A 25,995-nucleotide genomic window follows, 5' to 3' on the forward strand; every position below is an offset into this window, starting at 1 on the left:
TTTTCAGTGACCAACCATTCAGAAGTAGTCTGCCCCTCCTTGTGGATAGTCTTTGTCTGGAAGATCAGCTGAAACCTGTCCACAAAAGTGGCCCTGCTGGTATTTAAAATACCAGTAGTAAAGCTTCTGAAGACCACTGGTAGCATAATTTTTGTGAGTTGGGTTGCTAACCTCGAATTCAGTAGTTCGAAACTACCAGCCATTCCTCAGGAGAAAGATGAGGCTTTCTGCTCCTGTAAAGATTCACAGCCTTGGAAACTCTATGCAGAATCACTATGAGTTGGAACTGACTCTAAGGCACATCACCACCACCATAGCTTCCAGCATCACAGCAACATGCAAGCCACCGACCGCAGTATGGCAAACTGACAGAGGAGTGGTAGTGTACCGTATTAGAAAGGCAAAGAACTGCATGAAATTTTCTCTTTATTTTCCAGTTTTCAACATAATGAGGGGGCTCCCGGCATTTTCCAAAACTGACCAATGATTGGATTCCTTTTCTTAAATATACATGTATAAATACATTCGTCATTTATTCTATATGTAATGCCACGGCTGTCAAGTCAACTGTGAATCCTAACAACCCTATAGAACCACCCTGCAGGGTTTCCAAGGCTGTATTCTTTAAGGAAGCTGACTGAATGCTATACATTTTGGTCAGCAGCTGAGCACTTAATCATGGCATCTCCAATGTTCCTTGACAAGTACATGCTTTCTTTTGTTGAATGCACATCCACCTTTGAAAATTAACTCTTGGAATTGCTATTTAAGCACAGTTTAGGTTTTTAGGTAAAAATTTTAAGTGTTTACATCCTTCATTTTTAGAGATTGCCCAAGGTTCAAAGAAACAAATTGGTCCTGAGTGTATCTCTCCTCTGATTGTATTTGTAGTTATGATCTCTTCACCGCCAAACCACGTACACACATATCCCTTCATCTGCTAGTTGGGATATTGTTGTTATTGAGTGCTGTTGAGTCCGTTCTGACTCAGAGAGACCCTGTAGAGTGTTTCCAAGGCTGTAAATCTTTGCAGGAACAGAAAGCCTCATCCTCCCACCACAGAGTGGCTGCTGGGCTCCGGTCACAGTTCAGTGTTTATCCTACAGCTTTGGTAACCTTACAGGGCAGTTCTTCTCTATCCTATAGGATTATTATGATTCAGAACTGACTCAGCAGAAATGGGCTTATATATAATATAAATGAAAAGTATATATAAAAAGAACATATGTGTGTGTGTATGTGCCTTGGAGTTGGTTCCAACTCATAGTGCCCCTTAACAGGGTTACCGAGGCTGTAAATCTTTATGTGAGCAGAGAGCCTCATCTTTCTTCCACAGAGCAGCATGTAGTTTTGAACTGCTGACCTTGAGGGTCGCAGCCTGATTTGTAACCACTACACTGCCAGAACTCCTAACATTTTGGCCAGCAGCTGAGCACCTAATCATGGTATCACCAGTGTTCCTTGACAAGTACATGTTTTCTTTTGTTGAATACACAGAAGAAAAGATGGAGGAAGTGACTTTATGTGTGTAATGTCAGAGGGCAAAGCAGGACCTCCCACTGAATTTACTGAGAAGTAGATCTGAACTTTAAGGGAATCAGCTTTTAACAAGGAGGGTTGTCTTACAGTCTTGTGAAGTGGTAAGCTCCCTGTTACTGAAAGTGTTCAAACTGAATTGAGGAACTGCTTTCATGAGATGACCTTTCAGTTTTTTCAAATTCCTATGATCTGGTGTGTCTGAGAGAGAAGCAGGGCCAATTGTACATGTCCTTTATTATGCAATCACTAGGGCAAAACCCTGTGCCAGAGCAGAGAAAAGCAATGAGGGGTGGGGGCTTAATTAAAATTGCTAAAAGAACTTCAGTGCTGTTTCTTCCACCTGCTTCTCCCCACCTCAGCACAAATGGTTGACAGATAAGTAGGTAATATGCTTAGATCCTTCTACACTGCACTTATTAAACTGTTTCAGTACACAACTGCTCAGTAGGCTTTCCAGAATGGGCCAACCAGGATTTGTGGTTGCAGCTATTCATTGAAAAACTGTTTGCAAGTCTTAAAATCTGTGGTTGTTCTGAGCCTGTGTTCAGAGAGAGTCAGCTTTTTTGTCACAATTCCCTGCCACATTCAACTTTCTGGTGTTGAGCCAGAGAGTAATACAATTCCAATGGCAGACTCCAGGCTTTTGGGGACAAGCTCTCACCTGTCAAGGCACTTTGCCCCTGGTCCACGATGACAAAGGGACAGTACCTGTGTAATAAAGATGACTAGGGGGTAAACTAGAAGTGAGATCCACGAAAAGCTTGGGAATTGTGTTCTTGCTGATACATGTTAGCAAGCTGATGGTTTTCACAGGAGACATTTATCATACTTTCCCTTGAACCCAAGAAGACACTAAAAATACACTGCCAGCTCTTCAAAAAATGATGAACCAGTGTCAGCATGAAGTGATGTATCCCAGTCAGAGTAAAGAAGGGTGAGATGGTGCTATGAGAAATCCATCTAGACAAATGTCATTGAAAAGGTTCACCACCAAAGAAAACAAATTGCTATAATGGTAATTCCCAAGAAGAGAAACTGTAGAGGGTGAGGGAGAGAACAGATCATCTGCTTTCTTCAGTCTATGTTTCTGTTTGTTTAAGTTTCTGGTTTTGCAATGAGCAGGTGCATTTTAATATTGTTGTTAAGTGCCCATTGAGTCAGTTCTGACTCATAGGGACCCTGTATAGGGTTTCTGTGGAGCAGCTGGTGGGTTTGAACTACCAACCTTGTGGTTTGCAATCTAGTGCTTATCCTACAGCACAACACCAGGAGTTACTTTTTAATATAGTAATATTAACATGTTAGTATTTTGAAAGAGAAAAGCATGCCTACTGGGAAGATGATAGCAATTTAAATTGTGATAGTTCAAACATGACAATCTAGTTACCAGAGAAAGTAAATGAAAACTTTCAGAGTCTGATACATTAGAAACTTTCAGACTCTGACTACATTTTCCATTTGTGATTCCTATTTCCTGGATACAACAGCTGTGTTTGAAAATACATATGGTTTGATAAGTGTTCTAAAAAGCAGTTGTTCACAAATAGGATCAAAGCAACATAAAACACATTTCTAACCAATTCTTTTTTCTTTTGTAGACCTTATTGGCCTATCATGGGTATGCTTTATATATACAATCATGAGTCTAGCCTCCCTGGCTTTTGTTGTTCTGTTTATACCTGAGACAAAGGGGTGCACTTTGGAACAAATATCAGTGGAGCTAGCAAAAGCGTGAGTATTATATACTTTGCTCTCTGACTAACACTCCTTGATCAAAAAAGCAACTTTTATATGCAACTGGTTTGAGCTTGTGTTCTGTCAAGTTGGTTCCGACTCATAGTGACCCTATATAGGGTTTCCAAGGCTGTAAATCTTTATGAAAGCGAAGGTTTCCTCTTTCTCCCATGAAGTGGCTATAGATTCAAACCGCAGATCTTGTGGTTAGCAGCCAAACCACTACACCACCAGAGCTCTCTATATGCAACTAAATAATAATGTCTGAAATGTAAGATTTTCCTTTCTGTATAAAAATCATGTTTCAAAACGTAATTTCTGGTGTATTTGCTTTGAATTTGGACGATTCAGCTAAGGAATGGGAATAACAAGTACTTTCTAACAAGTGAAACTTCCTTAGTTTTTTCATAATAATCGCAGAACCTCATCATTTCCCATTTCCTTAGCAGTTTCGTTTGTTGGAGGTTTCAGTCAGGCCTTGAGATGCTCATCAAGGACTATGGGCTTCAGTTCTACTGCTATCAGACTTGAAGATCCCTTTGTGCTCTAAAATTGCTTACCAGTTGCTGTTGAGTGGCTTCTGACTTTGGAGATTTCACATGTGCTACAGGATAACTGTGCTTGCAATAGTGCATTTTCTACAGATGGATCACCAGGACTTTCTTCCTAGATACCTCTGGATAAACTCAAAAGCTACAACCTTTAGGTTAGCAGCCTAGCGGGTTACCTGTCTGCACCACTCAGGGACTCCCAAACCCTTGTTAAGGCTAAGATCATCAGAAAAACAACTGGAAGTCAATGTCTACAGTTGTTCTAAATATGGCATATTTTTAAAAGATAAAGCTATTGTATTTTTTATTTTAAAAGATAGTTTCTTATATAAGTAGACATTGGAAAATTTGGCTAAGTCAGTGCCACATGGAGAGATTCTTTAAATAATTTAATTTAAAAGTGGACTGTAGAAAAACCTCTTTTTCTTTTAGCAGCAGAACTCACAGCTCTAACTGCTAAGACAGTGACCCCAGGGGAAAGAATGACATAAATGGGTTAGAAATGAAGAGAAACTGGTCGCTTTCCTACGTTACATCATAGCCTTGGAAACAGGGATATATATGTGCTTGGGTTTAATATAATGGGAGAAAATGAAAGATTTCCAGTTGTGATTTTCTTTTAGAACCTTCTTCAAGCACAATCAATGTCACGGAATTATATATGTAAAAATATGTTGAGTTGGCAAATGTTTTGTTATATATATATTTGCCACCATTAAAAAAACAACATTCAACACACTAAAGAAAAATGTATGTTTTTACAGAAAATGGGCATAAAGATTCTTCCACTTTTAGCTAAAGAATGAATAACTATGAGATGGAGTGTTGGTATGAATTCTTATGTAGAGCAAACTGTTCATTAACATGTCAGTGCTAGGTTTTTTGGGTACAGGCAGTAGGATTGTGGAGTAATTTCATTTTTTACTTTATACATTTTTAAATGGTTTAAATTTTTTAAAAAATTTACTCTCATAACAAGAAAAACTTTTCTCTTATTAAGCTTTAAGTTACATATTAAATTATAGGACTAATGTCTTATATGGTTGAGACCCTGTTTAAAAATAATAAAATACAAATGAAAATTGCTCACTGACAATAAGAAACACAATTTTAGGGTAGGCTGGATATAAATTTTGGCTTATCAGTGCACTGCCTGCTGCTGGACAAGGTGAAGCTATATGACTGAATTTGATACACAGAATTTTTATAAGAACATTAATTACAAATGCATACATCAGATAGTTAATGGTTACCAGCCTGGATCACGCTGTACACCCATTTATAAAATGGGAATCTCCCTGGAAATTTCAGACCTTTTCCAGAACCAAGATGACAAATCTCTGTAGCCAAATCTATTGTTCTTCCTTCAATTCACTTTCTGCCTGTTTCACACCAGGTTTAAAATTGGAAAACGTGTGCAGTAGCATTGCATTCTTTCACCGTATTTATTCAATCAATATGTTGAACAAATAATTCAAGAAGCTGGCCTATATAAAGAACACATGAGGATTGGAGAAAGATTCATTAACACCCTGATATCTATATAGGTAATACAATATTGCTCACCTACTGTGACTACAACTTGAAGCACTAAAGTGAAGCTAAAAGCTTTCAGTGTGGATTATACTTGAACATAAGGAAAATGAAATCCCTTACAATTGGACCAACAAACAACATCATGATAAATTGCAAAGAAATCAAACTTGTCAAGGATTTTGTTCTTGGATCCACAATCAACACTAATAGAAGAAGTAGTCAAGAAATTAAATAATGTATTGCACTGGGCAAATCTGTTGCAAAAGACCTCTTTAAAGTTCTAAGATGCAAAGGTCACTATGATGACTAAGGTACGCCTGACCGAAGTCATGATACTTTCAACTGCTTCATATACATGCAAAGGCAGAAAAATGAAGAAAGAAAACCAAAGAAGAATTGACACATTCAAATTTTGGTGCTGGCAAAACATATTGGATATACTACAGACTTCCAGAAGAATGAACAAATCTGCCTTGGAGAAAATAGAGTCAGAATCTTTCTTAGAAGCAAGGATGTCAAGACTTCATCTGTTTTTTTTGAACATATCATCAGGAAGCAGCAAGTGTTGAAGAAACATATCATGTGTGGCATGATAGTTAAGGTTTTGTGTCACCATCACTGGACTAGGATTCTCAGTGGTTTGGCAGTTAAGAGGTAGTCATCCCCCATGCTGAGATATAATGGAATGTAGTCATCTCCATGATGAGATCTGTTACGAATACCAATCAACTGAAAAGAAGTTTCCTCAGGGGTGTGGCCTACTTCTAATATATGTGCATGATTGGGCGAATTTCACTTTCTGCTGGGTCTGGATCCTGCATCTGGCTCATCATCTGACCTCCAATCCTTTGGACTTGAGCCAGTGGTCTGCCATAGTGCCTGCCGATCCTGGGAGCTGTCAGCAGCCTGCCACATTACCTGCCAACCTGGGGTTCATTCGTCTCTACAGTCAGAAACCTGATGTTTGATTTGATGATCTTGGTCAGACAGCTGCATGAGTCAGAAGCCTCCAGACTGACATCTGGCTCATGGACTTGGAACTTGAGACTCTACAACTGTGTGAGCCCTTTCCTCAAGATAAATCTTTCTCTCTCTCTCAATATATATATATTGTTGTTAAGTGCTGTCAAGTCAGTTCCAACTCATAGTGACCCTGTATAGAGTTTCTGAGGAGCGCTGGTGAGTTTGAACGTGGTTCAAAGTAACCTTGCAATCCAGCACATTATCCTACAGGGCCACAACAGGACTCTCAGAGAGAGAGAGAGAGAGAGAGAGAGAGAGAGAGAGAGAGAGAGAGAGAGAGACACATATATATATATGTCTCAATGTAGTAAATTATTTTATGTATCTTCTGGAGTCCTGGTGTAGCACAGGATTACTAACCACAAGATGGGTAGTTCAAACTCACCAGCTGCACCTTGGAAACTATATATAGAGTCACTATGGGTAGGAACTGATTCGATAACACTTAACAACACCAATACATATATCTAGATATATATATATATATATATGTGTTGAGAGAGAGAGAAAGATTTATCTTAAGGAAAGGGCTCACACAGTTGTAGAGTCTCAAGTGCCAAGTCCATGGGTCAGATGGACAGTCTAGAGGCTTCTGACTCATGTAGCTGTCTGGCCAAGATCAGCAGGTCAAACATCAGGTTTAAGCTTTGTCTTTGTAATTCCTACCACATGATCATTTCCTGATAGGTCTGGGTAAGAAATAGGAGGGAGAAGATAACGGTAGGATGATATGATTCAGCTGTGCATATTAACAGATTTAATTACAATTGTGAAAACTGGGAACTTTAAGTGGGTTTAAAACAAGCCATCTCAGAAGCAGGAATGGGGATCTCACTACCGTCAAAGAAGACATTAAGAATGGAGTGTGTCCTTTGAACCCAAAGATCTCTGCACTTTGAACCAGGATCAAAAAGTTGTGACACTGGAAGAGTGGCAGAGGAGTAGCTGCAAAGAAACAAGACTCAGCTCAAGAGACAGAGCAGTGGACTTCCCAGCCCATGAAGCAAGCAAAGCTGAGAGACTTAGGGCTGGCAGCTTGCTTGTAGAGTAGGGTGCCTCCAGGCACTTTAGTGGCGGAAGTAGGTTTGATGACCCACAGAGCTAGAGCCAAGTGCCTTTAGGCTGAGGCTGATGGTGGAGTGGTGTGTCCTGTGGGCATTTGTCAGCAGCTGGCTGGTACAACTGTGTCCTAAGCATTGTCTGATCCTGTATTACAACCTGTTAACTTCCTTAATAAAGCCCATAACAGCATGATGTCTGAGTTCTGTGTGGCCATTGCAACAGATTATGGAACTCAACTGAAGAGTAGAGAGGATTATGGGAGGAATGGTTGGTGCCTCACATTTTTTACATGTATGTTGTTGTTTAATGCCATTGAGTGGGTTGCTACTCATAGTGACCCCATGCACAACAGACGGAAACCCTGGTCCTGCACCATCCTTACAACGGTTAAGCTTGAGCCCATTGTTGCTGCCACTGTGCCAATCCATCCCCTTGGGGGCCTTCCTCTTTTTTGCTGACAACACCCTTTAACAAACATAATGTCCTTCTTCAGAGACTGGTTTCTCCTGATAATATGTCTGAAGTATGAGAGAGAATTCTGGTGTTGCACTGTACGATAGGCACTGGACTGCTAACTTCAAGATCGACAGTTCAAACCCACCAGTCACTCTTTGGAAACCCTATAGAGTCGCTATGATTCTGTGGCATTTAGCTCACAGCAACTCTTTATAGGGTTTCTGAGGAGCAGTTGGTAGGTTTGCAGTTAGTAGTCCAATGCTTATTATTTTACATCGCCACACCACAATTCCTCTCTCTGTCTCTCTGTCTCTCTGTCTCTCTCTCTCTCTCTCTCTCTCTCTCTCTCTCTCTCTCTATATATATATATATATATATATATATATATCTGTTGTTGTTAAATGCTGTCAAGTCAATTCCAACTCATAGTGACCCTGTATGGTGAGCTTGAACCTCCAACCTTGCTGTCCAGAACATTAACCCACAGCATACCAGGACTCATATATATGAGTGTGTTGTTCTTGTTAAGTGCCACAGAGTCAGTTCTGACTCATAGCAACCCTGTATAGGGCATCTGAGGCTTTACATCTTCTTGAGAGTAGAAAGTCTCATTTTTCTCCTGTGGAGTGGCAGGCGAGCTCGAACCACGAACCTTGCAGTGAACAGCCCAATGCTTAGCCCATGGAGCCACTATACTCCCATAGCAGGGACTAGGACACTCAAAACTTCTTCATTCCAAACTCTGCAGGCTATTTTGTATTTCAATGAGAATCTCGTCTCTGAATGTTTTCAGGTAAGGACAACCAACCTTTACTGATCTCCTTTGGAGTCATGGCATGGCACTGTAGTATAAGCACTGGACTCCTAACCACAAGGCCAGTGCTTCACACTCACCAGCGTCTCCTCAGAAACCCTGGACAGGATTGCTGTGAGCTGGAACTAACTTGATGGCGCTAAACAACCACAACCAGCTACTGCATAACAAAGTGTCCTAAAATGTCACTTAACACCATGATTTACTGCTTCTCCTGAATTCTTGGGCCTGTTGGTGTTGTTCCTGTGAGGGTTTCACCTGGACTTACTCGTGTGGGAGCATCAGCAGGAGGCCCTACTGGCCTGGCAGGCCTGAGTGGGCATGATGGGTGGCAGTAGGAACTGACAGTCTCCACATGGCTCTCACCCTTTAGGCTTCCTTCCCTGCCACCCACTCTTAAGGCAGAATTCCAAGGAGTGAAGGCAGAGTTGCAAGACTTTTTAAGGCTTATATTTTGGAATTCAAACAGTATTATTTCCTCTACTTTCTATTGTCATTATAAGTCCCAAGGTCAGCCCATATTCAAAGATGTAGAGACAGACTTAACCTCTTTCTTGATGGGGTGAAGGGCAAAGATTTGCAGCCATATTTAATCTACCATATTTACTGTTTTTTGAGATTCTCTTTTCGTGCCTATGAAACAATCTCCTTCCCAGCTTTCCTTCCTACCTCACTGATTCAATCTCCGTCTTTTCCTACATTATAGTTATTTCTGAAGATTTAGCCCTACATCATTATACCTTAAGGGTCAAGTCAAACCCTCATTCATAAAGCCCTAGCTAACTGGAACCCTTTCTCTTGGTTTTTTCATTATTTTCTAGTCTTATTTTCTCCTATACAACTTTAGCAATCTGTATGCTGAGCAAATAATTTAAGAAACTGAGTTACATGAAGAAAAATGTGGCGTCAGGATTGGAGGAAGACTCATCAACAACCTGCAATATGCAGATGATACTTTGCTTGCTGAAAGCGAAGAGGACTTAAAACACTTACTGTGAAGATCAAAAACCCACAGCCTTCAGTATGTGTTGCACCTCAATGTAAAGAAAACAAAATTCCTTACCACTGCACCAACAAATAACATCATGAAAACTGGAGAAACAGGAGGAACCAGTCCCTAGAGAAGGACCTCATGCTTGGTAAAGTGGAGGATTGGAGAGAAAAAAAAAAAACCCCCCCCCCCCCAACAAGATAGATTGGCACAGTGGCAGTAGCAATTCATTCAAATGTAGCAACGATTGTGAGGTGGGTACAGGACCGGGCAGTGTTTTGTTCTGTTGTGCATAGGGTCGCTGTGAGTCACTGTTGACTAGATGGCACCTGACAACAACAACAAACCTCAGCTAGCAGTATGCGGCTTCGCCCTTTAACTGACTTACATATTTGGTTGCCAGGAATGTTCTCCGCTCATTATTTCTTGTGTAACCTCAACAGTGCCAAGCTTTATATTGATTATTAGAGGACAATTATGAAGTATCATCTGTTTAATTTAATGACTTGTGGCCAAGGTCATTTTGTATGGGGATTGGATATGACTATGTTCATGCCATGGATATAGTATAAATTGCAGTTATTTATTAGTGTATCCTGGGATCTGATCTGATTTGTGCTCAACACAATGTGTGCAAAGATGAAAGACAGCATGTATATAATAGGATAAGTGTCAGCACCAATAATTTAGGTATTATCCATTTGACTCTTTGTTATCCTTAGACTATTGGTCAAGCACTGTACTAGGTAAGAACTGAAGAGACAGGGGCAGGAAATCTATAGCTTGCTTACTTCAGAAGGCAGACAAGAAAACCATTGCAATATAGTGTCACTGTATTGAGGATCTGATGCTGTAGTTTCCTGAAAGAAATCATGCTATTGCTGTTACGTGCCGTCGAGTTGGTGCCAACTCACAGCGACGCTGTACAGCAGGAGTGGTGATCATCTGGCATGGTCTGTCTCTGCCAAGGCAACCACAGTTCCAGCCATCACAATGTTGTTATTTAGTGATGTCGAGTCAGTTCTGACTTGCAGTGACCCTGTACAGGGTTTCCAAGGAGTAGCTGGTGAGTTTGAACTGCTGACCTTGTGGTTCAAACAACCTTACAGTTCAGTGCTTTATCTCACAGAATTAATTAAATGACTAAATATAGGAGGCTAATTTTAAGTTGATAATTTTCTATGGCCCGTGAATGACGTTGTAAGTTTTGGAAGTGAAAAGGTTCCTCAGTGCTGGTGTGGTACTGATCCCAAGGCTGATTTGAACTGCAAAGTGATGGTTCAAACTCTCCAGTGCTCCTCAGAAACCCTATACAGGGTCGCTATGAGTCAGAAGTGACTGGACAGCACCTAACAACCACCAGTACCCCTGCATATACCACGAGCATCTCCCAGAGACTGCTGTAGCAACATACAAGACTGAAAAGTTTATCATGGAGCTAATGAGCTAGTGAAGCACATTCTAGTAGTGGACTCGCAAGCCAGGACATGTTTGCGCTGAGAAGCTATCCTTTGGAAGAGAAATAGTAAGACACAAGGGCCACATTGAAGCTGTCAGCACAAGGAGGCACGGCAGGTGCACAGCTCTGTTTTAACCACTTGAAAATATCCAGTCGATTTCCTCTCAGCCTTCTCACACTCTCCACCCTCATAGCTTCTTCGCTACATCCTTTTTTCCTTCCATGTTAAAGGGAAAGAAAACTAAGCACTGAGAAAATTACTTGGGGTCAACAAGTGGCTGCATTTGAAATATGCTCTCTCAAGGGAATACTCCGTAAAATTCCACATGGAGGTGAAGAGGCAAAGAGTCACCCAGTTATTGCTGTTCTTTGGTGTGGAGGCTTACTGGGGCCAGAAATAAAAGTTCCAGTAAACCTCAGCATTTGGAAAAGGTACACATCTCTCAGCCCATTGCTGCCCCCTCAAGTTACCCAAGACCAGTAAACACAGGAGTCCTCCTGAACAGCAGCAACTTGGCCTCGAGGCATAGGTTTGTGGGGCAGGAAAAGGAGTCCCTTTAGAACTCTTGGTTAATGCCAATTAATGCAATATGAGAGGGCCAGGACGTGTCTTAACTTGAAGAAGCCAGTTAGCAAAGGCTTTTAAAATGAAAATGTAAGTAGTTCATATTAAATGTAAGTAGCTTACATTTATAATTAATTACATTAATTATAAATTGACCTAAGTATGCATGAAGGATGTGTGTTAAACAAGACAGGGGTGGGATGTCAGAAATATAAAAGACCACAGTATTAGGAACTTATCAAATCACCTATGGAAAGGTGGGACCTGGAAAACCTACCAATCTTGCTGGAAGCTGAAGTCAATTTAAAGATTGAGAAAGGACCCAGTTGGGTTAATATGTATTTGTTGTTGTTGTTAAGTGCCGTCGAGTTGGTTCCGACTCCTAGTGACCCTGTAATAGGGTTTCTGAGGAGCAGCTGGTGAGTTTGAGCCACTGACCTTGTGGTTCAAACTGACCTTGCGGTCCAGTACATAATCCCCCAGCACTACAGCAGGACTCCAACACAGTCGATTCCAAGCAGCAGCTGTTGAGCTTGAACCTCCAACCTTGCAGTTCAAACGGCTTTGCAGTCTGGCTCATTAACCTACAGCGCCACACCAGAAGTTAATAAACAATGAATCAGGTTTTGTCACCAGGGAAACAGATAGTACTGATACATAAATTCCAGTGAGTGCTTTTAAGGAGTAAGAAAGAAAACTATAATAGCTGATTAACTTCAAATTCAATGCTACATATTGTTTAACATTTTGCTCTCTCACATTTGGAGTAGGGTTGTTTTTTTTTTTACCCCTACTTCTACAAGGCTGAGAAAACAAATATTCTTTTAGGGATTTTGACTTTATCATAAACTAAAAGTGACTCAGCTGACTGAGGTCAGAAACCATCTCTACAGTGATTTAATTGGAAGAATTTCATTTTGAACTTCTGCCCTCCCAGCTACTCAAATAGGCTCCTCCCCATATTTCCTATTTCAGCTCCGACTTTTCTTCTTTCCTCCAGTTTAAGTAGAAAAACTAGAAAAAAACAAAACAAAACAAAAAACAAGTTAATGTTTTGTAAATATTTTAGTTTGGAGCCTCAAATTATTTTTCACTTTTAGCTGTGAATCTTATGTGTTGATTCACTCATTCAACAAATATTTACTGAGCATCTTTTATGTACCAGACACTTCTAGGTACTGCAACATATGAGCCAGTAGAACTGCCGCAAGGTGAATTAAAATGTGGAGTTGAAGCGTAGTGGTTATGAATTAGGCTGTGAACCTTAAGATCAGCAGTTCGAAACCACCAGCTGTTCAGCGGGAGAAAGATGAGGCTTTCTGCTCCCATAAAGATTTACAGCCTCAGAAACTCTGTACAGGGTCGCTATGAGTCAGAACCGACTCCACGACCCAGAACAACAACATAAGTCGGAACTGAGTAACACAGTATGCTAGTGATTGGGAGGCTACTTTCAATTGGGTGATCCCAGAGGTAATCTGTGAGATAACATCTGAGTGATAAGAAAGAGCCAGCCCTGGGGGTAGGGGGGTGGACAAGAGAATTAAAGCAGGTGACAGGGTGAAAAGGCTGGATCTGAAACACACCCAGCTTGTTCTCAGAACAGAAAGAAGTCCAAGCAGCTAGATTCTTGGAGAGTGTGTTAGAAAGGAGAGAGGGACATACTTTGCTTGATGAGGTGAGGAGTTTGGATTACACGGAAAGAGCAAGGAGAATCAAAGTATTTTAACCCAGCAGTGATGAAATCTGGTTTATCTACTGAACACTGGGAGTCCCTGAATGGTGCAGACAGTTAACACACCTGGCTGCTAAGTGGAAGGTTGGAGGCTCGAGTCTACTTCTCAAAATATGAGCCATTGAAAACCCATGGGGTATGGTTCTACTCTGACACACACAGGGTCATCATCATGAGTAAAAATCAACTTGATAGCAACTGATTGTCTGCAGACTCCGCTGAATGTGGCGGGAGAAAGCACTCAAGTGCAGTGCTGGGCCTCATTTGAACTCCTGACCACTGACCTCTGCCATCAGAGCTGTCTGGTAATCATACATGGCCCTAATCCTTTCTCCTAGACACTCAATACCTTCTCTCTCTCTTGAATGTTCCCATCTCTTCCTCACTCTTTGCTGAAGGCGTTGTTTCTGATTTGTGAGAGAAAATGGGCATGATCAGAAAAGAACTTCCACCTTCCATATCAGCCACACATCAGTATTTGTATCCGTATGTTCCATCTACCGCATATTAACTCCATCACTCATATGTGATAGCAACCCTTCCAAGCCCTCTCCCCACTCTCTAACATTCTCCAGCACTTTGTCATTCTTATCAGCATAGTAGCGTGCTTATAACTTGCCCTCTCATCTTTCAATACTTTCATAGTTATTCACAGCACTTAAAAAAAAGTAAAAAGGTATTTTGATCCCATTTTCCTGAAGGGAACTCGAGGCGTTGGTCTCACGATTGATGGCATTAACATGGAGCAATTGCTAATACATAGGTTCTAATGAGAGTACAAATACTGATGTGTTGGTTGATACGTAAGGTTGTGGAAGTTCCCTTCTTTGGTTTTGCCAGTTTCTCTGCTACAATTTATAACAAAGAGTTGTCTGTTCTGTCATCAATTCTTCTCATGAACCTCCTCCAGACTTGTGTGCTCAGAGCTCTACTAAAACCACATTAAAAAAACAAAAACATACCAGTAACCTCCATTGCTAAACCCAGACTCAATTATCTTCCATCTTAATGACCATCTTCAACATTGACTCAGCATGTCCTCCTTCCTGAAATACTTGCCTCATTGCCTTTGGGACCCCTTCCTGGTTTCCTCCCACCATGACTCACTCCTTTTGGGACCATCTCATCCTCCCTCAATCTTGACAGTGGAGGTCCTCAGGGGTTAGTCTTCTGGCCACGCCTCTACCACTCTCAGGGGCTCTTTGAGCTCAGGCAAGGTTATGGATTTGATGCCATCTCAAGCCGTTTGTGATTGACTGCTAACTCTGGGGAACAAAGAATTGGCGAACTCCTTCTAAGATTACAGCCAAGAAAACCTATTGGAGAAGTTTAACTCTGAAACATGTAGGGTCCTCAAGAGCCAAGGATTGACTGTACAACAGTTAACAGCAATATATATACAATTATTCCTAAATTTTTATCTCCATCTTAGCTCTCTGTCTTGACCTGGAGGCTTGCTTATTCAACTACTTTACATATCTTTTAAATTGCCTAATAAATAGTTCAGTCTTGTTAAATGCCTTGTAGTCAGTTCCAACTAACAGCAACTCTGTATTTCCAAGAAGCATCTTGTGGCTTCGAACCACTGACCTTATGGTTAGTAGTCCAGAGCTTATCCTACAGCTCCACTCCAGGACTCCTTTGGATGGGTTCCTACTCTCCTTACAGTCCTAGACTCCCTGGTTCCTTTTCCTCATACCTCACAGTCAATCTGTTAGGAAATTGTAAGCTCTTACTTCAAAATAGATCCAGAGCTGGACCACCTTCACTGTTGTCACCCTGATTGGAGTCACCATCATCTTTCTCTTGGATTATTTCAAGTTACCTCCTAGGCTTCCATTTCCACCTGTTACACTCTGATCTGTTCTCAACACAATGGCCAGCGGATCCCTTTAAATTGTGGGGGGAGGGGTGGAGTTGGGTGACAGGACGCCCAACCTTAGGGTCTTAGAAGGCCTGTGAAATCATTTGGTCTGGGCAACCACAGTTCCATCACACTATTGTTGTTAAGTGCCATTGAGTCAGTTTCTACCCATAGGGACCTTGTATAGGGTTTCAGAGGAGCAGCTGATGGATTTGAACTATCAAACCTTGTAGTTCGCAGTCCAGTGCTGATCCACAGTGCTATACTAGAAGTTGTTGTTGTTGTTTTCAGGTGCCATCGAGTCGGAACCGACTCATAGCGACCCCATGCACAGCAGAACAAAACAATGTCCGATCCTGGGCCAACCTCCCTACAGCCACCACACTTGACACCATCAATGATGCCACTTGGCATCATTGTATTCTCCTCCAACACAACTCAAAGGCATCAATTCTTCTACGATCTTCCTTATTCACTATCCAGCTTTCGCATCCATATGAGGTTATTGAAAATACCATGGCTTGGGTCAGGCGTACCTTAGTCCTCAAGCTGACATCTCTGCTCTTCAATACTTTAAAAAGTTCTTGTGCAGCAGATTTGCCCAATGCAATACATCATCTGATCGCTTGACTGCTGCTTCCGCAAGTGTTGATAGTTGATCCAAGAAGAATAAAGACATTTGACAACTTCAATCTTTTCTCCGTTGATAAGAATGTTTATTGGTCCAGTGGTGAGGATTTTTGTTTTTTTGACACTGAGATGCAATCCATACTGAAGGATGTGGTCGTTGATCTTCATCAGTAAATATTTTAAGTCCTCTTCACTTTCAGCAAGCAAGGTTATATCATCTGCATATCTTAGGTTGTTAATAAGTCTTTCTCCAATCCTAACGCCACGTTTTCCTTCATAGAACCCAGCTTCTCAGATGATTTGCTCAGCATACATATTGAACAAGAAGTGGGGTGAGTTAATTAAATGTTTGACCAAATATGGCAGGCTAATTTTTAAATTGACAATTTTTTATGGCCCCCAGATGATGTTATAAATTTTGGCAGAAAAAAGGTTTCTCAGTACTGCTTCAAGTGAATGTTCAAATGCCCAGTTATTCTCCATGGCGATGGAAAAAGCCTTATGATGATCCTCAAAGCCCGACTCCTCTTGTTGCTAGATGCCATCAACTTGGTACTGACTTACAGTGACTCTATGCACAACAGAATGAAACACTGCTAGGTCCTGGGCCAACCTAACTATTGTTGCCACGCTTCAGCCCATTGATGCTGCCACTTTGCCAATCCATCTCGCTAGGGGTCTTCCTCTTTTTCTCTGACCCTTCACCTTACCAAACATGATATCCTTCTCCAGCGACTGGTCCCTCCTGACAATATGTCCAAAGTATGAGAGACGAAGCTTAGCCATCCTGGCCTCCAAGGAGCACTCTGGCTGCACTTCTTCCAACACAGATCTGTTGGTTCTGTGGGCAGCCCATGCACTTTCAATATTCTCCTCCAACACCATAACTCAAATGCTTCAAATCTTCTACGATCTTCCTTATTCACTGCCCAGCTTTCACATGCATATGAAGTTAATGAAAATACCATGGCTTGGGTCAGGTGCATCTTAGTTCTCAAGCTGACATCTTTGCTCTTTAACACTTTAAAAAGGTCTTGTGCAGCAGATTTGCCTAATGCAATACATCATTTGATTTCTTAACTGCTGCTTCCGTGATTGTTGATGGTTGATCCAAGAAGAATAAAGACATTTGACAACTTCAATCTTTTCTCCGTTGATAAGAATGTTTATTGGTCCAGTGGTGAGGATTTTTGTTTTTTTGACACTGAGATGCAATCCATACTGAAGGATGTGGTCGTTGATCTTCATCAGTAAATGTTTTAAGTCCTCTTCACTTTCAGCAAGCAAGGTTGCATCATCTGCATATCGCAGGTTGTTAATGAGTCTTCCTCCAATCCTGATGCCACGTTTTTTTCATAGAACCTAGCTTCTCGGATTATTTGCTCAGCATACTGGTTGAATAAATACGGTGAAAGACTACAACCCTGTCACACATCTTTCTTAATTTTAAACCATTCCATGTTCCCATGTTCTGTTCGAACAACTGCCTCTTGGTCCATATACAGATTCTTCATGAGCACAATTAAGTGTTCCGGAATACTAATATTTCGCAGTGTTGTCCATAGCTTGTCATGACCCACACAATCGAAAGCCTTTGCATAGTCAATAAAGCACAGGTAAACATCTTTCTGCTGATATTCTTTCAGCCAAGATCCATCGGACATCACTGTTCCATGGCCTCTACTGACTGCAACACGTCTTACTACTCTCCTTTTTCCTTTGCTCTCCTCAGCTTCATGGGCCTTTTTGCTGTATCCTAAGCACTGTGGGTTAATGCACCAGACTGCAAAGCCATTTGATCAGCAAGGTCGGCAGTTCAAGCTTACCAGCTGCTCCTTGAAACCCTATACAGTGTCGCTATGAGTTGGAACTGACTTGATGGCGCTCAACAACAAAACACACCAGGCATGCTGAAGACGTGGGGTCTTTGCCTTTGTTCTCTGGAATTCTCTTCACCTGGATATCCTTCAGTTCTTTCATGTTATCCTACAGAAACCCACAATCTTGCCCCCAACTCTGTGTCCACTTTCCTACTTGTTTTCACCAAAGTTGATACAATGTATGTTTTGTCTGTCTCCTTCAACTACATTTATATCTTTGAGAATGTTTTATATTATGTTCACTATTGTTTCCCACTATTAGGCATATTCTTGTATGTCTTGAGTGAACTGGAGAGGATCCAGGCAATGATGAGGGGTCACCATCAGCTGAAATCGACTGGAGGACACCTAACAAGAAGGCAGTTAATTTCCTAAATGTTAAAACGTAAAAAGCCAGTATGACACTTATTCAGCTTGAGAAACCATATGGATGGTGGTACATTTGCTAAGTTAAGGAAGTCTGGAAAAAGACTAGGTTTCAGGGCTGGGAATTCTGTTTTGGATCTGTTAATTTTGAGATGTTCCTTAGATAGCAAATTGATATATTATTAGTATGCAGTTGGTTCTGCAAGTGTGGAATTCTGGAAGCACTCACAGTTAGAGTCTGATTTGGGAGACCATCAACTTATCAGTGATATTTAAGTCAAGAATCATGAGATCATGTCCACAGAGTGTAGATAAAAGACTGAAGTCAGCTCTAGATTCTGCTGACATTTAGAGATCAAGTAGAGAAGGAACATCAAAAAAGAGAGAAAGAACAAGCAGTGTGGTTGCAGGAAAGCCAGATAGAAAGGTGTCACTGGAGCCAAGCACAGTGTTAGGAAGGCAGTGCTGGATGATGCTGAAGGCTGCTTGGAGGCACATTGTAGCTACTCCACCAGCTGATTCCCTCACAGGAAAATAGCTAAAGGGAGAGGGTAGATTAAGAGTAGCCTTCTCTTTTTAAATTCAGGCAGAATACCAGAACTGATGGGAATAATCCTGTAGCTAGAACTGAGGTGTGCAGGAGTGTGAGTCTAATGCAGACAGCAGAATCTGTAGTGAGAAATCTAGGCATCTTGGTAGATTTTGAGAAATGGAAAAGAAAGGCGATCTTAGATGCTATCTTCATTAGTTCTCTGAATGTAACACTACCCTTGGAATCCTTTGCTGCATACAGGATGTCCATGATTATATTGACACGACACTCCCACCTTACCCTTCCCATAAAATGGACCAAAGTTTTATGTTACACTGAATTTCCTGATATGGCAAAGCTTCACAAGAAAAACATGTCTTTTCTGCACAGCTAAAACAGCCCAGGGTTATATTTAAAAGAATAGAGTACATATTAAAAAAAAAATTACTGTAAATTAAGAATGACATTTTCATTAGTGCCTCTTTCTCCTTCAGGAACTACGTGAAAAACAACATTTGTTTTATGAGTCATCACCAAGAGGAGTCAGTGCCAAGTCAGCTTCCAAACAGAAAGCCCCAGGAGCAGTTCTTGGAATGTAAAAGGCTGTGTGGTAAGGGGCAACCAAAGCCGCTTTCTTCAGAGATTTAGTGCTCTCCGAACTTTAGGGGTGTCAGTGTGGCAGAACATGTGATAGGATGTCTTGTACCAATACGTATTTGTTACTCCCATGTTTTCTTTCCAGTGTCATGCAGCTTGTTTTTAAGACACCTTAAAGTTACAGACTTTTAACTACCCACCCTCCACACCAGAAAACCCTCATAAGTTGGATAGGCACAAGGTCACATGATTTCTTTCTTATTCTGAGTAAGATGCTGTTGTTGTGTGCCTCAGTTTCAACTCATCAGCTCTTCGTGGCCCTATAGGACACAGTAGATAGAACTGCCACATAAGGGTTTCCAAGGCTGGACTCTCTAGGGACACAGATCACCAGGTTTTTGCTCTTATGAACGGCTGGTGGGCTCAAACTTCCAACCTTTTGGTTAGCAGCCCAGCACTCTAACCATGATGACACAGGGCTCCTTTTTGGGGCAGGATTCCAGGTTGAAATGTACAAGCTCGTTCAATGCTCCCCACCCTTTCTACATCAGCTTTTGAAAGACTGTCTTCCTAGTGCCAACTGAGGCTAGTCACAGCTTTACTGTTCAGATGCCCAAGTGGTCTGAACACTCACACTTTTTGTCTACTGAGACACTATTTTTCACTGGGTCTTCTGCAAAAAAAACAAAAAAACAGGACACAATGTAGACTATTTAATTGCACAAATGTTCTAGATTAGGATGGCTAGGATTTTAGTGATAATTCCTAGATACAATTCAATAAGTCTGATGACTAGACAGCTTACTTGGAGGATTATGAATATAAATTAATTCAAAATAGTTTAGTGTTATTAATTTCACATTATTATTGTCAAATATGTGAAAAGAAACAATTCTGAAACCATTGAGAAAAGTAAGCATTTTTCCCCCCATCTATTTTCTTATGTGAGTAGAAAGAACCATTTCAGAATCATGGGACCATATTTATTTAGAATTAGCCATTAGAAAACCATTAGAAAAGCAGTCAGACTGACAGGTTATTTATCCGAAACTCTAATTCGGTTTGAGTTAAGTCAAGTTTGTAAAATCCTCTCCTTGTAAGGCTTTCATGAAATCTTCATAGCAGCACTCCAGAGTTTCCTGCAATTTCTAGCACTCCTCAGGAAAAATACTACCTCAGGTTATGGCACGCTGGCTGTAACTGATATTGACTCTCAGGTGACAGCAGGTAATACAAGTGCCATTCAGACATCATGACAATTCCTTCACTACTTATCACCCCCGACGAAACAGAGACCATAGACCATAGCAGAAACTTGGGTTTTCATCCTCCCAACAATGGACTGCTCCCTTCTGTACTTCTCCAGTTGGATTTTAAGACTTGACAAGGCATTTTACCAACAGAAATTGGTTATTATGATACACAATCCACAACAGAGTCCCAAACCACTTTAGTGTTGTTGTTGTTAAGTACTGTGGAGTCAGTTCCGACTCATAGTGACCCTGCACAGGGTTTCCAAGGCTGCAAATCTTTATGGGAGCAGAACGCTTCATCTTTCTCCCGCGGAACAGCTGGTAGTTGTTCTGGCTGACCTTGAGGTTGGCAGCTCAATTCGTAACCAGTATGCTACCAGAGCTCCTTAAACTACTTCAGTAGTGGACCCATTAAATCACTGATCTTATAAGCTAAGGAATACATACACATAAATGAAAAGCATGAACAACTGAGTAGGAAAAGACCTTTAACTACAGCTAACCTGAAGAAAAGAGAATGAATTCTATGTACCAAAAACCTCTAAAGAAAACAAGGAAGACCTTTATTTGGCTTGCCCCTAGGTAACTGCTCCAGGCTGATTAAAGGTGTGTGTTTCACTACATCCCATTGTATCAAAGTAGCAAGACTATAAGCCTATGTAATCAAGAGTAAAACTGTATCATCTGAGATTCAGAAATTGCTGGTTTTAAAATGTGCTATCTTAATTAAAACTGGCAGAGGAAGATATGCAGAAAGGAGGCTTGAGCTCTTCAGCAATTCTATCATGGTATATGTCATATGAAAGTTCGAGTATGTGTTGTTTTGTTTGCTTTGGTAGGATATGGAAAATTGTGTTGTACCAAAGGCCAATTAAAAATTTATCAAGAATCTTCAGTATGCTGAGATTAAAAAAAAAAAAAAAAAAATCAAGACATGTAATCAATATGATTTTTTTTTTTTTTGCCTATAGCTCACAGATTTTAAGATATTAACAAAAATTTTAGATGTTTCCTTTGATGTTGGAGCATTACATATATATTTTGGCTATTCTTTGGTTTAGGCATTCATTGATAAATGTAAATGGGCAAGAAACTGTTGGTAAAATTGATTGGGTTATCACTAGTGATTTCAACTTCAACATCTTAAATATTATCTCATTTTATTTTTGAGTCTGTAATTAAACAATTTTGTCTTCAAACTAGTGTTTTACTCAATACCCTCCTAAATCATACCTTTTTGATTTTCAATAATAAAAAGGGGGAATACTTATAATTTGTATGTATTCATGTTTTTTTTAATTTATTTTAAATAGCTGACAGCACTTATAGAAAGGCAGCAGAAGACATGATGCTCGTTCGTGTCTTGCCACCTTTGCTAGAGCTAGCGAGCCGAGTTAGCGAGCTCTAGAAGGCACTGTACTGTGCCAGCTTGAGGCACACTCAGTCGCCCTAACACTGAACCTGATCAGTTCTTCCTCTCCTTTTCAGATAATGCACTTTGTTGAGATACTACCCAGTGTTCAAGACATTTGAATACTAAAAATGTTAAGACATCTGGATATGCACCTCAGATATACAAGGAGGCTTCAAAAAGGTCATAGGCAAATGAATTAAAAGATACTGGAGTTTTTTTCATGACCTTTTTGAAGCTCTCTCATATAATGTTTTATTTTCATTTTCCCCTTCCTTCATTCTTGCCTCCTGCCTTCCCTTCTTTCTTTTTTTTGATGAGCACTGCAAAGCAGGAATTTACTTATTACTGTTCATAATAACTGGGTAATAACAAATTTTTAAATAGTCCACAATTTGTAACTTTTCTTCCTAGTTTATTCTCTGTATTTTATGAGATTAGCTACCCTACTGTGGAGTCCTGGTATGGTGCTATGGATTAATGCGCTGGACTGCAAGGTGGTTTAGATCGCAAGGTCAGCGGTTCAAACTCACCAGCCACTCCCTGGAAACCCTATACAGGGTCGCTATGAGTTGGAACTGACTTGATGGCACTTAACAACAACAATAACACTACTATATTTTAAAGTAAAGTAAATGAACATGATGGGGTAAAAAAAGAAAAAGAAAAGTCTGAAAAATCACAAATCTTTTCAAAAGAAAACATAAAAGTCATCCTTTGAGCCCCACTTTTGAAAGCGGAGACACAAGTGAGGGAGCAATGAAGAAGACAAAAATACACACATAATATGTATATTTATCAGTGTAATGATTAAATTAAAATTTCAAGATCTTACAATAAGGTTTCAAAACATTTTGGTAATTCAAATTTTAGTGGAAGGTTGTGTTGGAATATTGTCTCTAGAACGTTTCTACCAAGAAGCTAAGTCCACTCTCTGCTCAGGTAAAATCACTGTTGCTTTTCCTGTGACAGAGCACAGCTGCAGCAGGAGCATGGGCTCACGGTGAGCCAGAAAGACATAGCTTCATCAATGTGTGTTTATTATAGCATGAAAGTAGTAATCCCATTTTTTACACTAGACTGAATAGTTATGCTTTAGTTCCATTAAAGAAGATAGCCAAGGGGAAAGACAGCTCAGAAAATGGCTTCCAAATTCAAGTTGGAATATATTATAATTATACTGTGGCACAGAGGCAGCTTCTGGGTGGGCACTTCTTGTTAAAACAACACAATGTTATCAATTCTGACAAGACTCCTCATGTAGCCTTGAGCACCAAACAAAGTTTAATGAGTCAAGAACCTAAGTCCTATAACAACTAGAATTGAGTATTTCCAGAAGAACAAAGGTACATATGAGGTACAAGCCATCATAGTTTCTTGCTCATAATCCATCTTGTGGGTAGACGGTTTTTCTTATTAAAAACTACAGTTTTCTTAATTTTCAAAAGTTATTTAACATTTTTTTCTATCATATTAAATTAACAACATAAAACATTATGCTTTATCTATAAACTTCTAGTCTGGCTCCCTCAAGTTTATATACATGTTTGTGTTTCTAAACTGCAAGAAACAAATTCCTATTTGATATTTGGTAACAGAGCATTAAAGAGATACTATGAACATGTGGTTTATCTATATACAAAATATACTTCAAAGAGAAGCCAACACACGTTAGCAAAAATCTAAGCTTGCATAGATTAAAAAAAAAAATTATGAATACAATTGTTAAAATAGAAAATGGGAATAAAAGTTCTAGAATGGATATGAAGAGAGATCTTTTCCAAACTTTTATTTGTGCACATTCAATTGAAAAAGATAACTTTTACAGGTTCTTTGGTGCCCATATTCAGCATACAAAAATGTAAAAGACTATTCACAAATAAAACACATTAGCTCAAACTGGGGGGGAAAAATCATAACAATGACAAAAATGAAACAAAGTAAGGTAGTGCACACTGGGACAGCTCTGCTTATGAGGACATGAGTATTACTGCGAAAATAAATAGAATGTCCTTTTGTAAAAGCAGCAATGTCATGTCTTGTAAACTTTTTTATATTACAGCAAAGTTTGAAATGAAATCCAAACAGACTGGAGCTTACACTGCAGCCATGAGTGAATAAGAGAGTCTGTTTCCTCAGCCACTGTTGGTCCAGTTTTCCTTTTGAGTCCAATGTGCAGCAGGTGGTAAAAGGTGCTCAGTTAAGGATTCCAACCAATGAAGTGATGGATTATAAAATTTCTTTCCTGCTTTCAAACACAAATGGGTAAATCTGCTCCACAGCAGTAGCAACCGCCTTTACATTGGGCCCTGCAGCAAAGACAACAGAGGGAGGGATGAAACGAGGAAGGGACTACCAGGAAAGACTGATATCCCAGAATTAAAAATATTCAACAGTTTACTACAGCAAGTTACTTTTTTTTCAATCCACAGTTAAATAATTACTCATGGTAGTAGTGGTGGTGTGCTGTGGAGTTGGTTTGACTCATAGGCGACCCTGTACAAGGTTTCCAAGGCTGTAAACCTTCACGGGAGCAGAAAGACTCACCTTCTCCCATGGAATCATTGGTAGTTTTGAACAGCTGACCTTGAGGTTAGTTAGCAGCCCGACTCGTAACCACTACGCTACCAGAGCTCTTTTTAATTACACATAGCTACTGTAAACAAAAAACCTGGACTGAAGAAAAGCTAGAACACAAAATTATTATACTCATCTCACTTGAGGTCACCAGTTGGAAAACAGAACGGTAAACCCTGAGAAAGCCAGGACCTGTACAAGGTAAAAGCCTTTCAGAGAAGGAAAACTCCAATATTTTCCACTAAAACGAGTAATATAAAATGGGTAAGACTGCACCCTGTCAGAGGTGGAAAATTTCAAGGCCTAGAAAACAAGGCAGTCCATTGAGTTCTGGCTCTTATAGATATCACTGTATGTAAGAACTGCATACAAATGACCACAGATAAAAACAGTAAACTGTATAATATGCTTATGAAAGAAGAAATGGCAAACAAGAGTATACAACTCCCATACTTTTGGTCACTGTAGACTGGCTTTGGGTTAGGACAAGGGTGAAGAGCCCAGGAGTCCCTTAGAAGCTAGATGAGTGAAGCAAGCTGTCACTACGGTGCTGGGGAACTCAAAGGGGTCTAAGAACCCTGACAGATCTCCAAGTACTTGATGTCTACATCTTTATAAGTAACTGAGTCATCTCTCCCTCAGCTTACCCTCAGGGGAAACTACAGTAAAAAGGAGTGAGGTTCTACTTACAATGTACAAACTCATCCACATAACCACTACAAACAACGGGTAAAAATGTCATCTGGCATTATATAGCCTAAAAGAAACTTTTGAAAAGGGCCATGAAAACATTCCCATTAAATCTATTCTGAGTATAAATGGTCTCGCATACTTAAAGACACACTCATGGTGATCTTTCTGAAGGTACTGACTGTGCCTGCTATATCTGGATTGGCCCTTCTGACTCATCTCAATCCCCACCACTCGAATACAAACACAGCACAACACTCTGTCCATGGGAACAACTCTGTATGTGCTCACTAGAACTTTACCGTTTCACAGGATATTACCAATGTAGCAAACACATACTAATGCACACTCACTGAGTCAGGTCACCAGTCTTCAGTTTGTTTTTGTGATGCAATACATGTCAATTTTACATATGCTTCATGCTTTTATTCTACACTTAGAAGGGACCTAAGCATAGTCTCCAGGTCCTTCTAGAAGTTCTGGCTTCAGCTTAAAGAAGGGAGGAAGCAAATAGACTTGTCCCACCCTCCACCCCATTTATAAGATTTAGTTTAGGACACAGCGATAAGCTTAAGAGTTCCTAAGGAAAATATAAAAAAGCTACAGCTCATTTTAAGGGTTTAAAGATATTGATTTAAAGGTGTTAATCAATAACTTTTATTCCCCTATAGGGATTAAAGAAGAAAAAGTAAAATTCAAGGACATTAAAGATACTTCCCTCAACTCAATT

The 25,995-nt window shown here is 40.2% G+C and overlaps 2 protein-coding genes across 2 annotated transcripts in view; one reads left to right on the plus strand and one right to left on the minus strand.

Annotated features, from left to right (window-relative positions):
- The window catches only part of SLC2A12 (solute carrier family 2 (facilitated glucose transporter), member 12), a 75,978-nt gene extending 56,593 nt beyond the window's left edge, over positions 1 to 19,385 (plus strand). The window contains exons 4-5 of the mRNA XM_006834718.1: positions 3,138 to 3,270; positions 19,232 to 19,385. Coding sequence (XP_006834781.1) covers positions 3,138 to 3,270; positions 19,232 to 19,385 — 287 coding nt within the window. The remainder of the gene's footprint in view (positions 1 to 3,137; positions 3,271 to 19,231) is intronic.
- A 4,386-nt stretch (positions 19,386 to 23,771) lies between these two features.
- Positions 23,772 to 25,995, minus strand: part of TBPL1 (TBP-like 1) — a 47,300-nt gene continuing 45,076 nt past the window's right edge. The window contains exon 7 of the mRNA XM_006834650.1: positions 23,772 to 24,307. Coding sequence (XP_006834713.1) covers positions 24,228 to 24,307 — 80 coding nt within the window. The 3' untranslated portion in view covers positions 23,772 to 24,227. The remainder of the gene's footprint in view (positions 24,308 to 25,995) is intronic.

This window comes from Chrysochloris asiatica, unplaced genomic scaffold (genome assembly GCF_000296735.1).
Source record: "Chrysochloris asiatica unplaced genomic scaffold, ChrAsi1.0 scaffold00013, whole genome shotgun sequence".
Lineage (NCBI taxonomy): Eukaryota > Metazoa > Chordata > Mammalia > Afrosoricida > Chrysochloridae > Chrysochloris > Chrysochloris asiatica.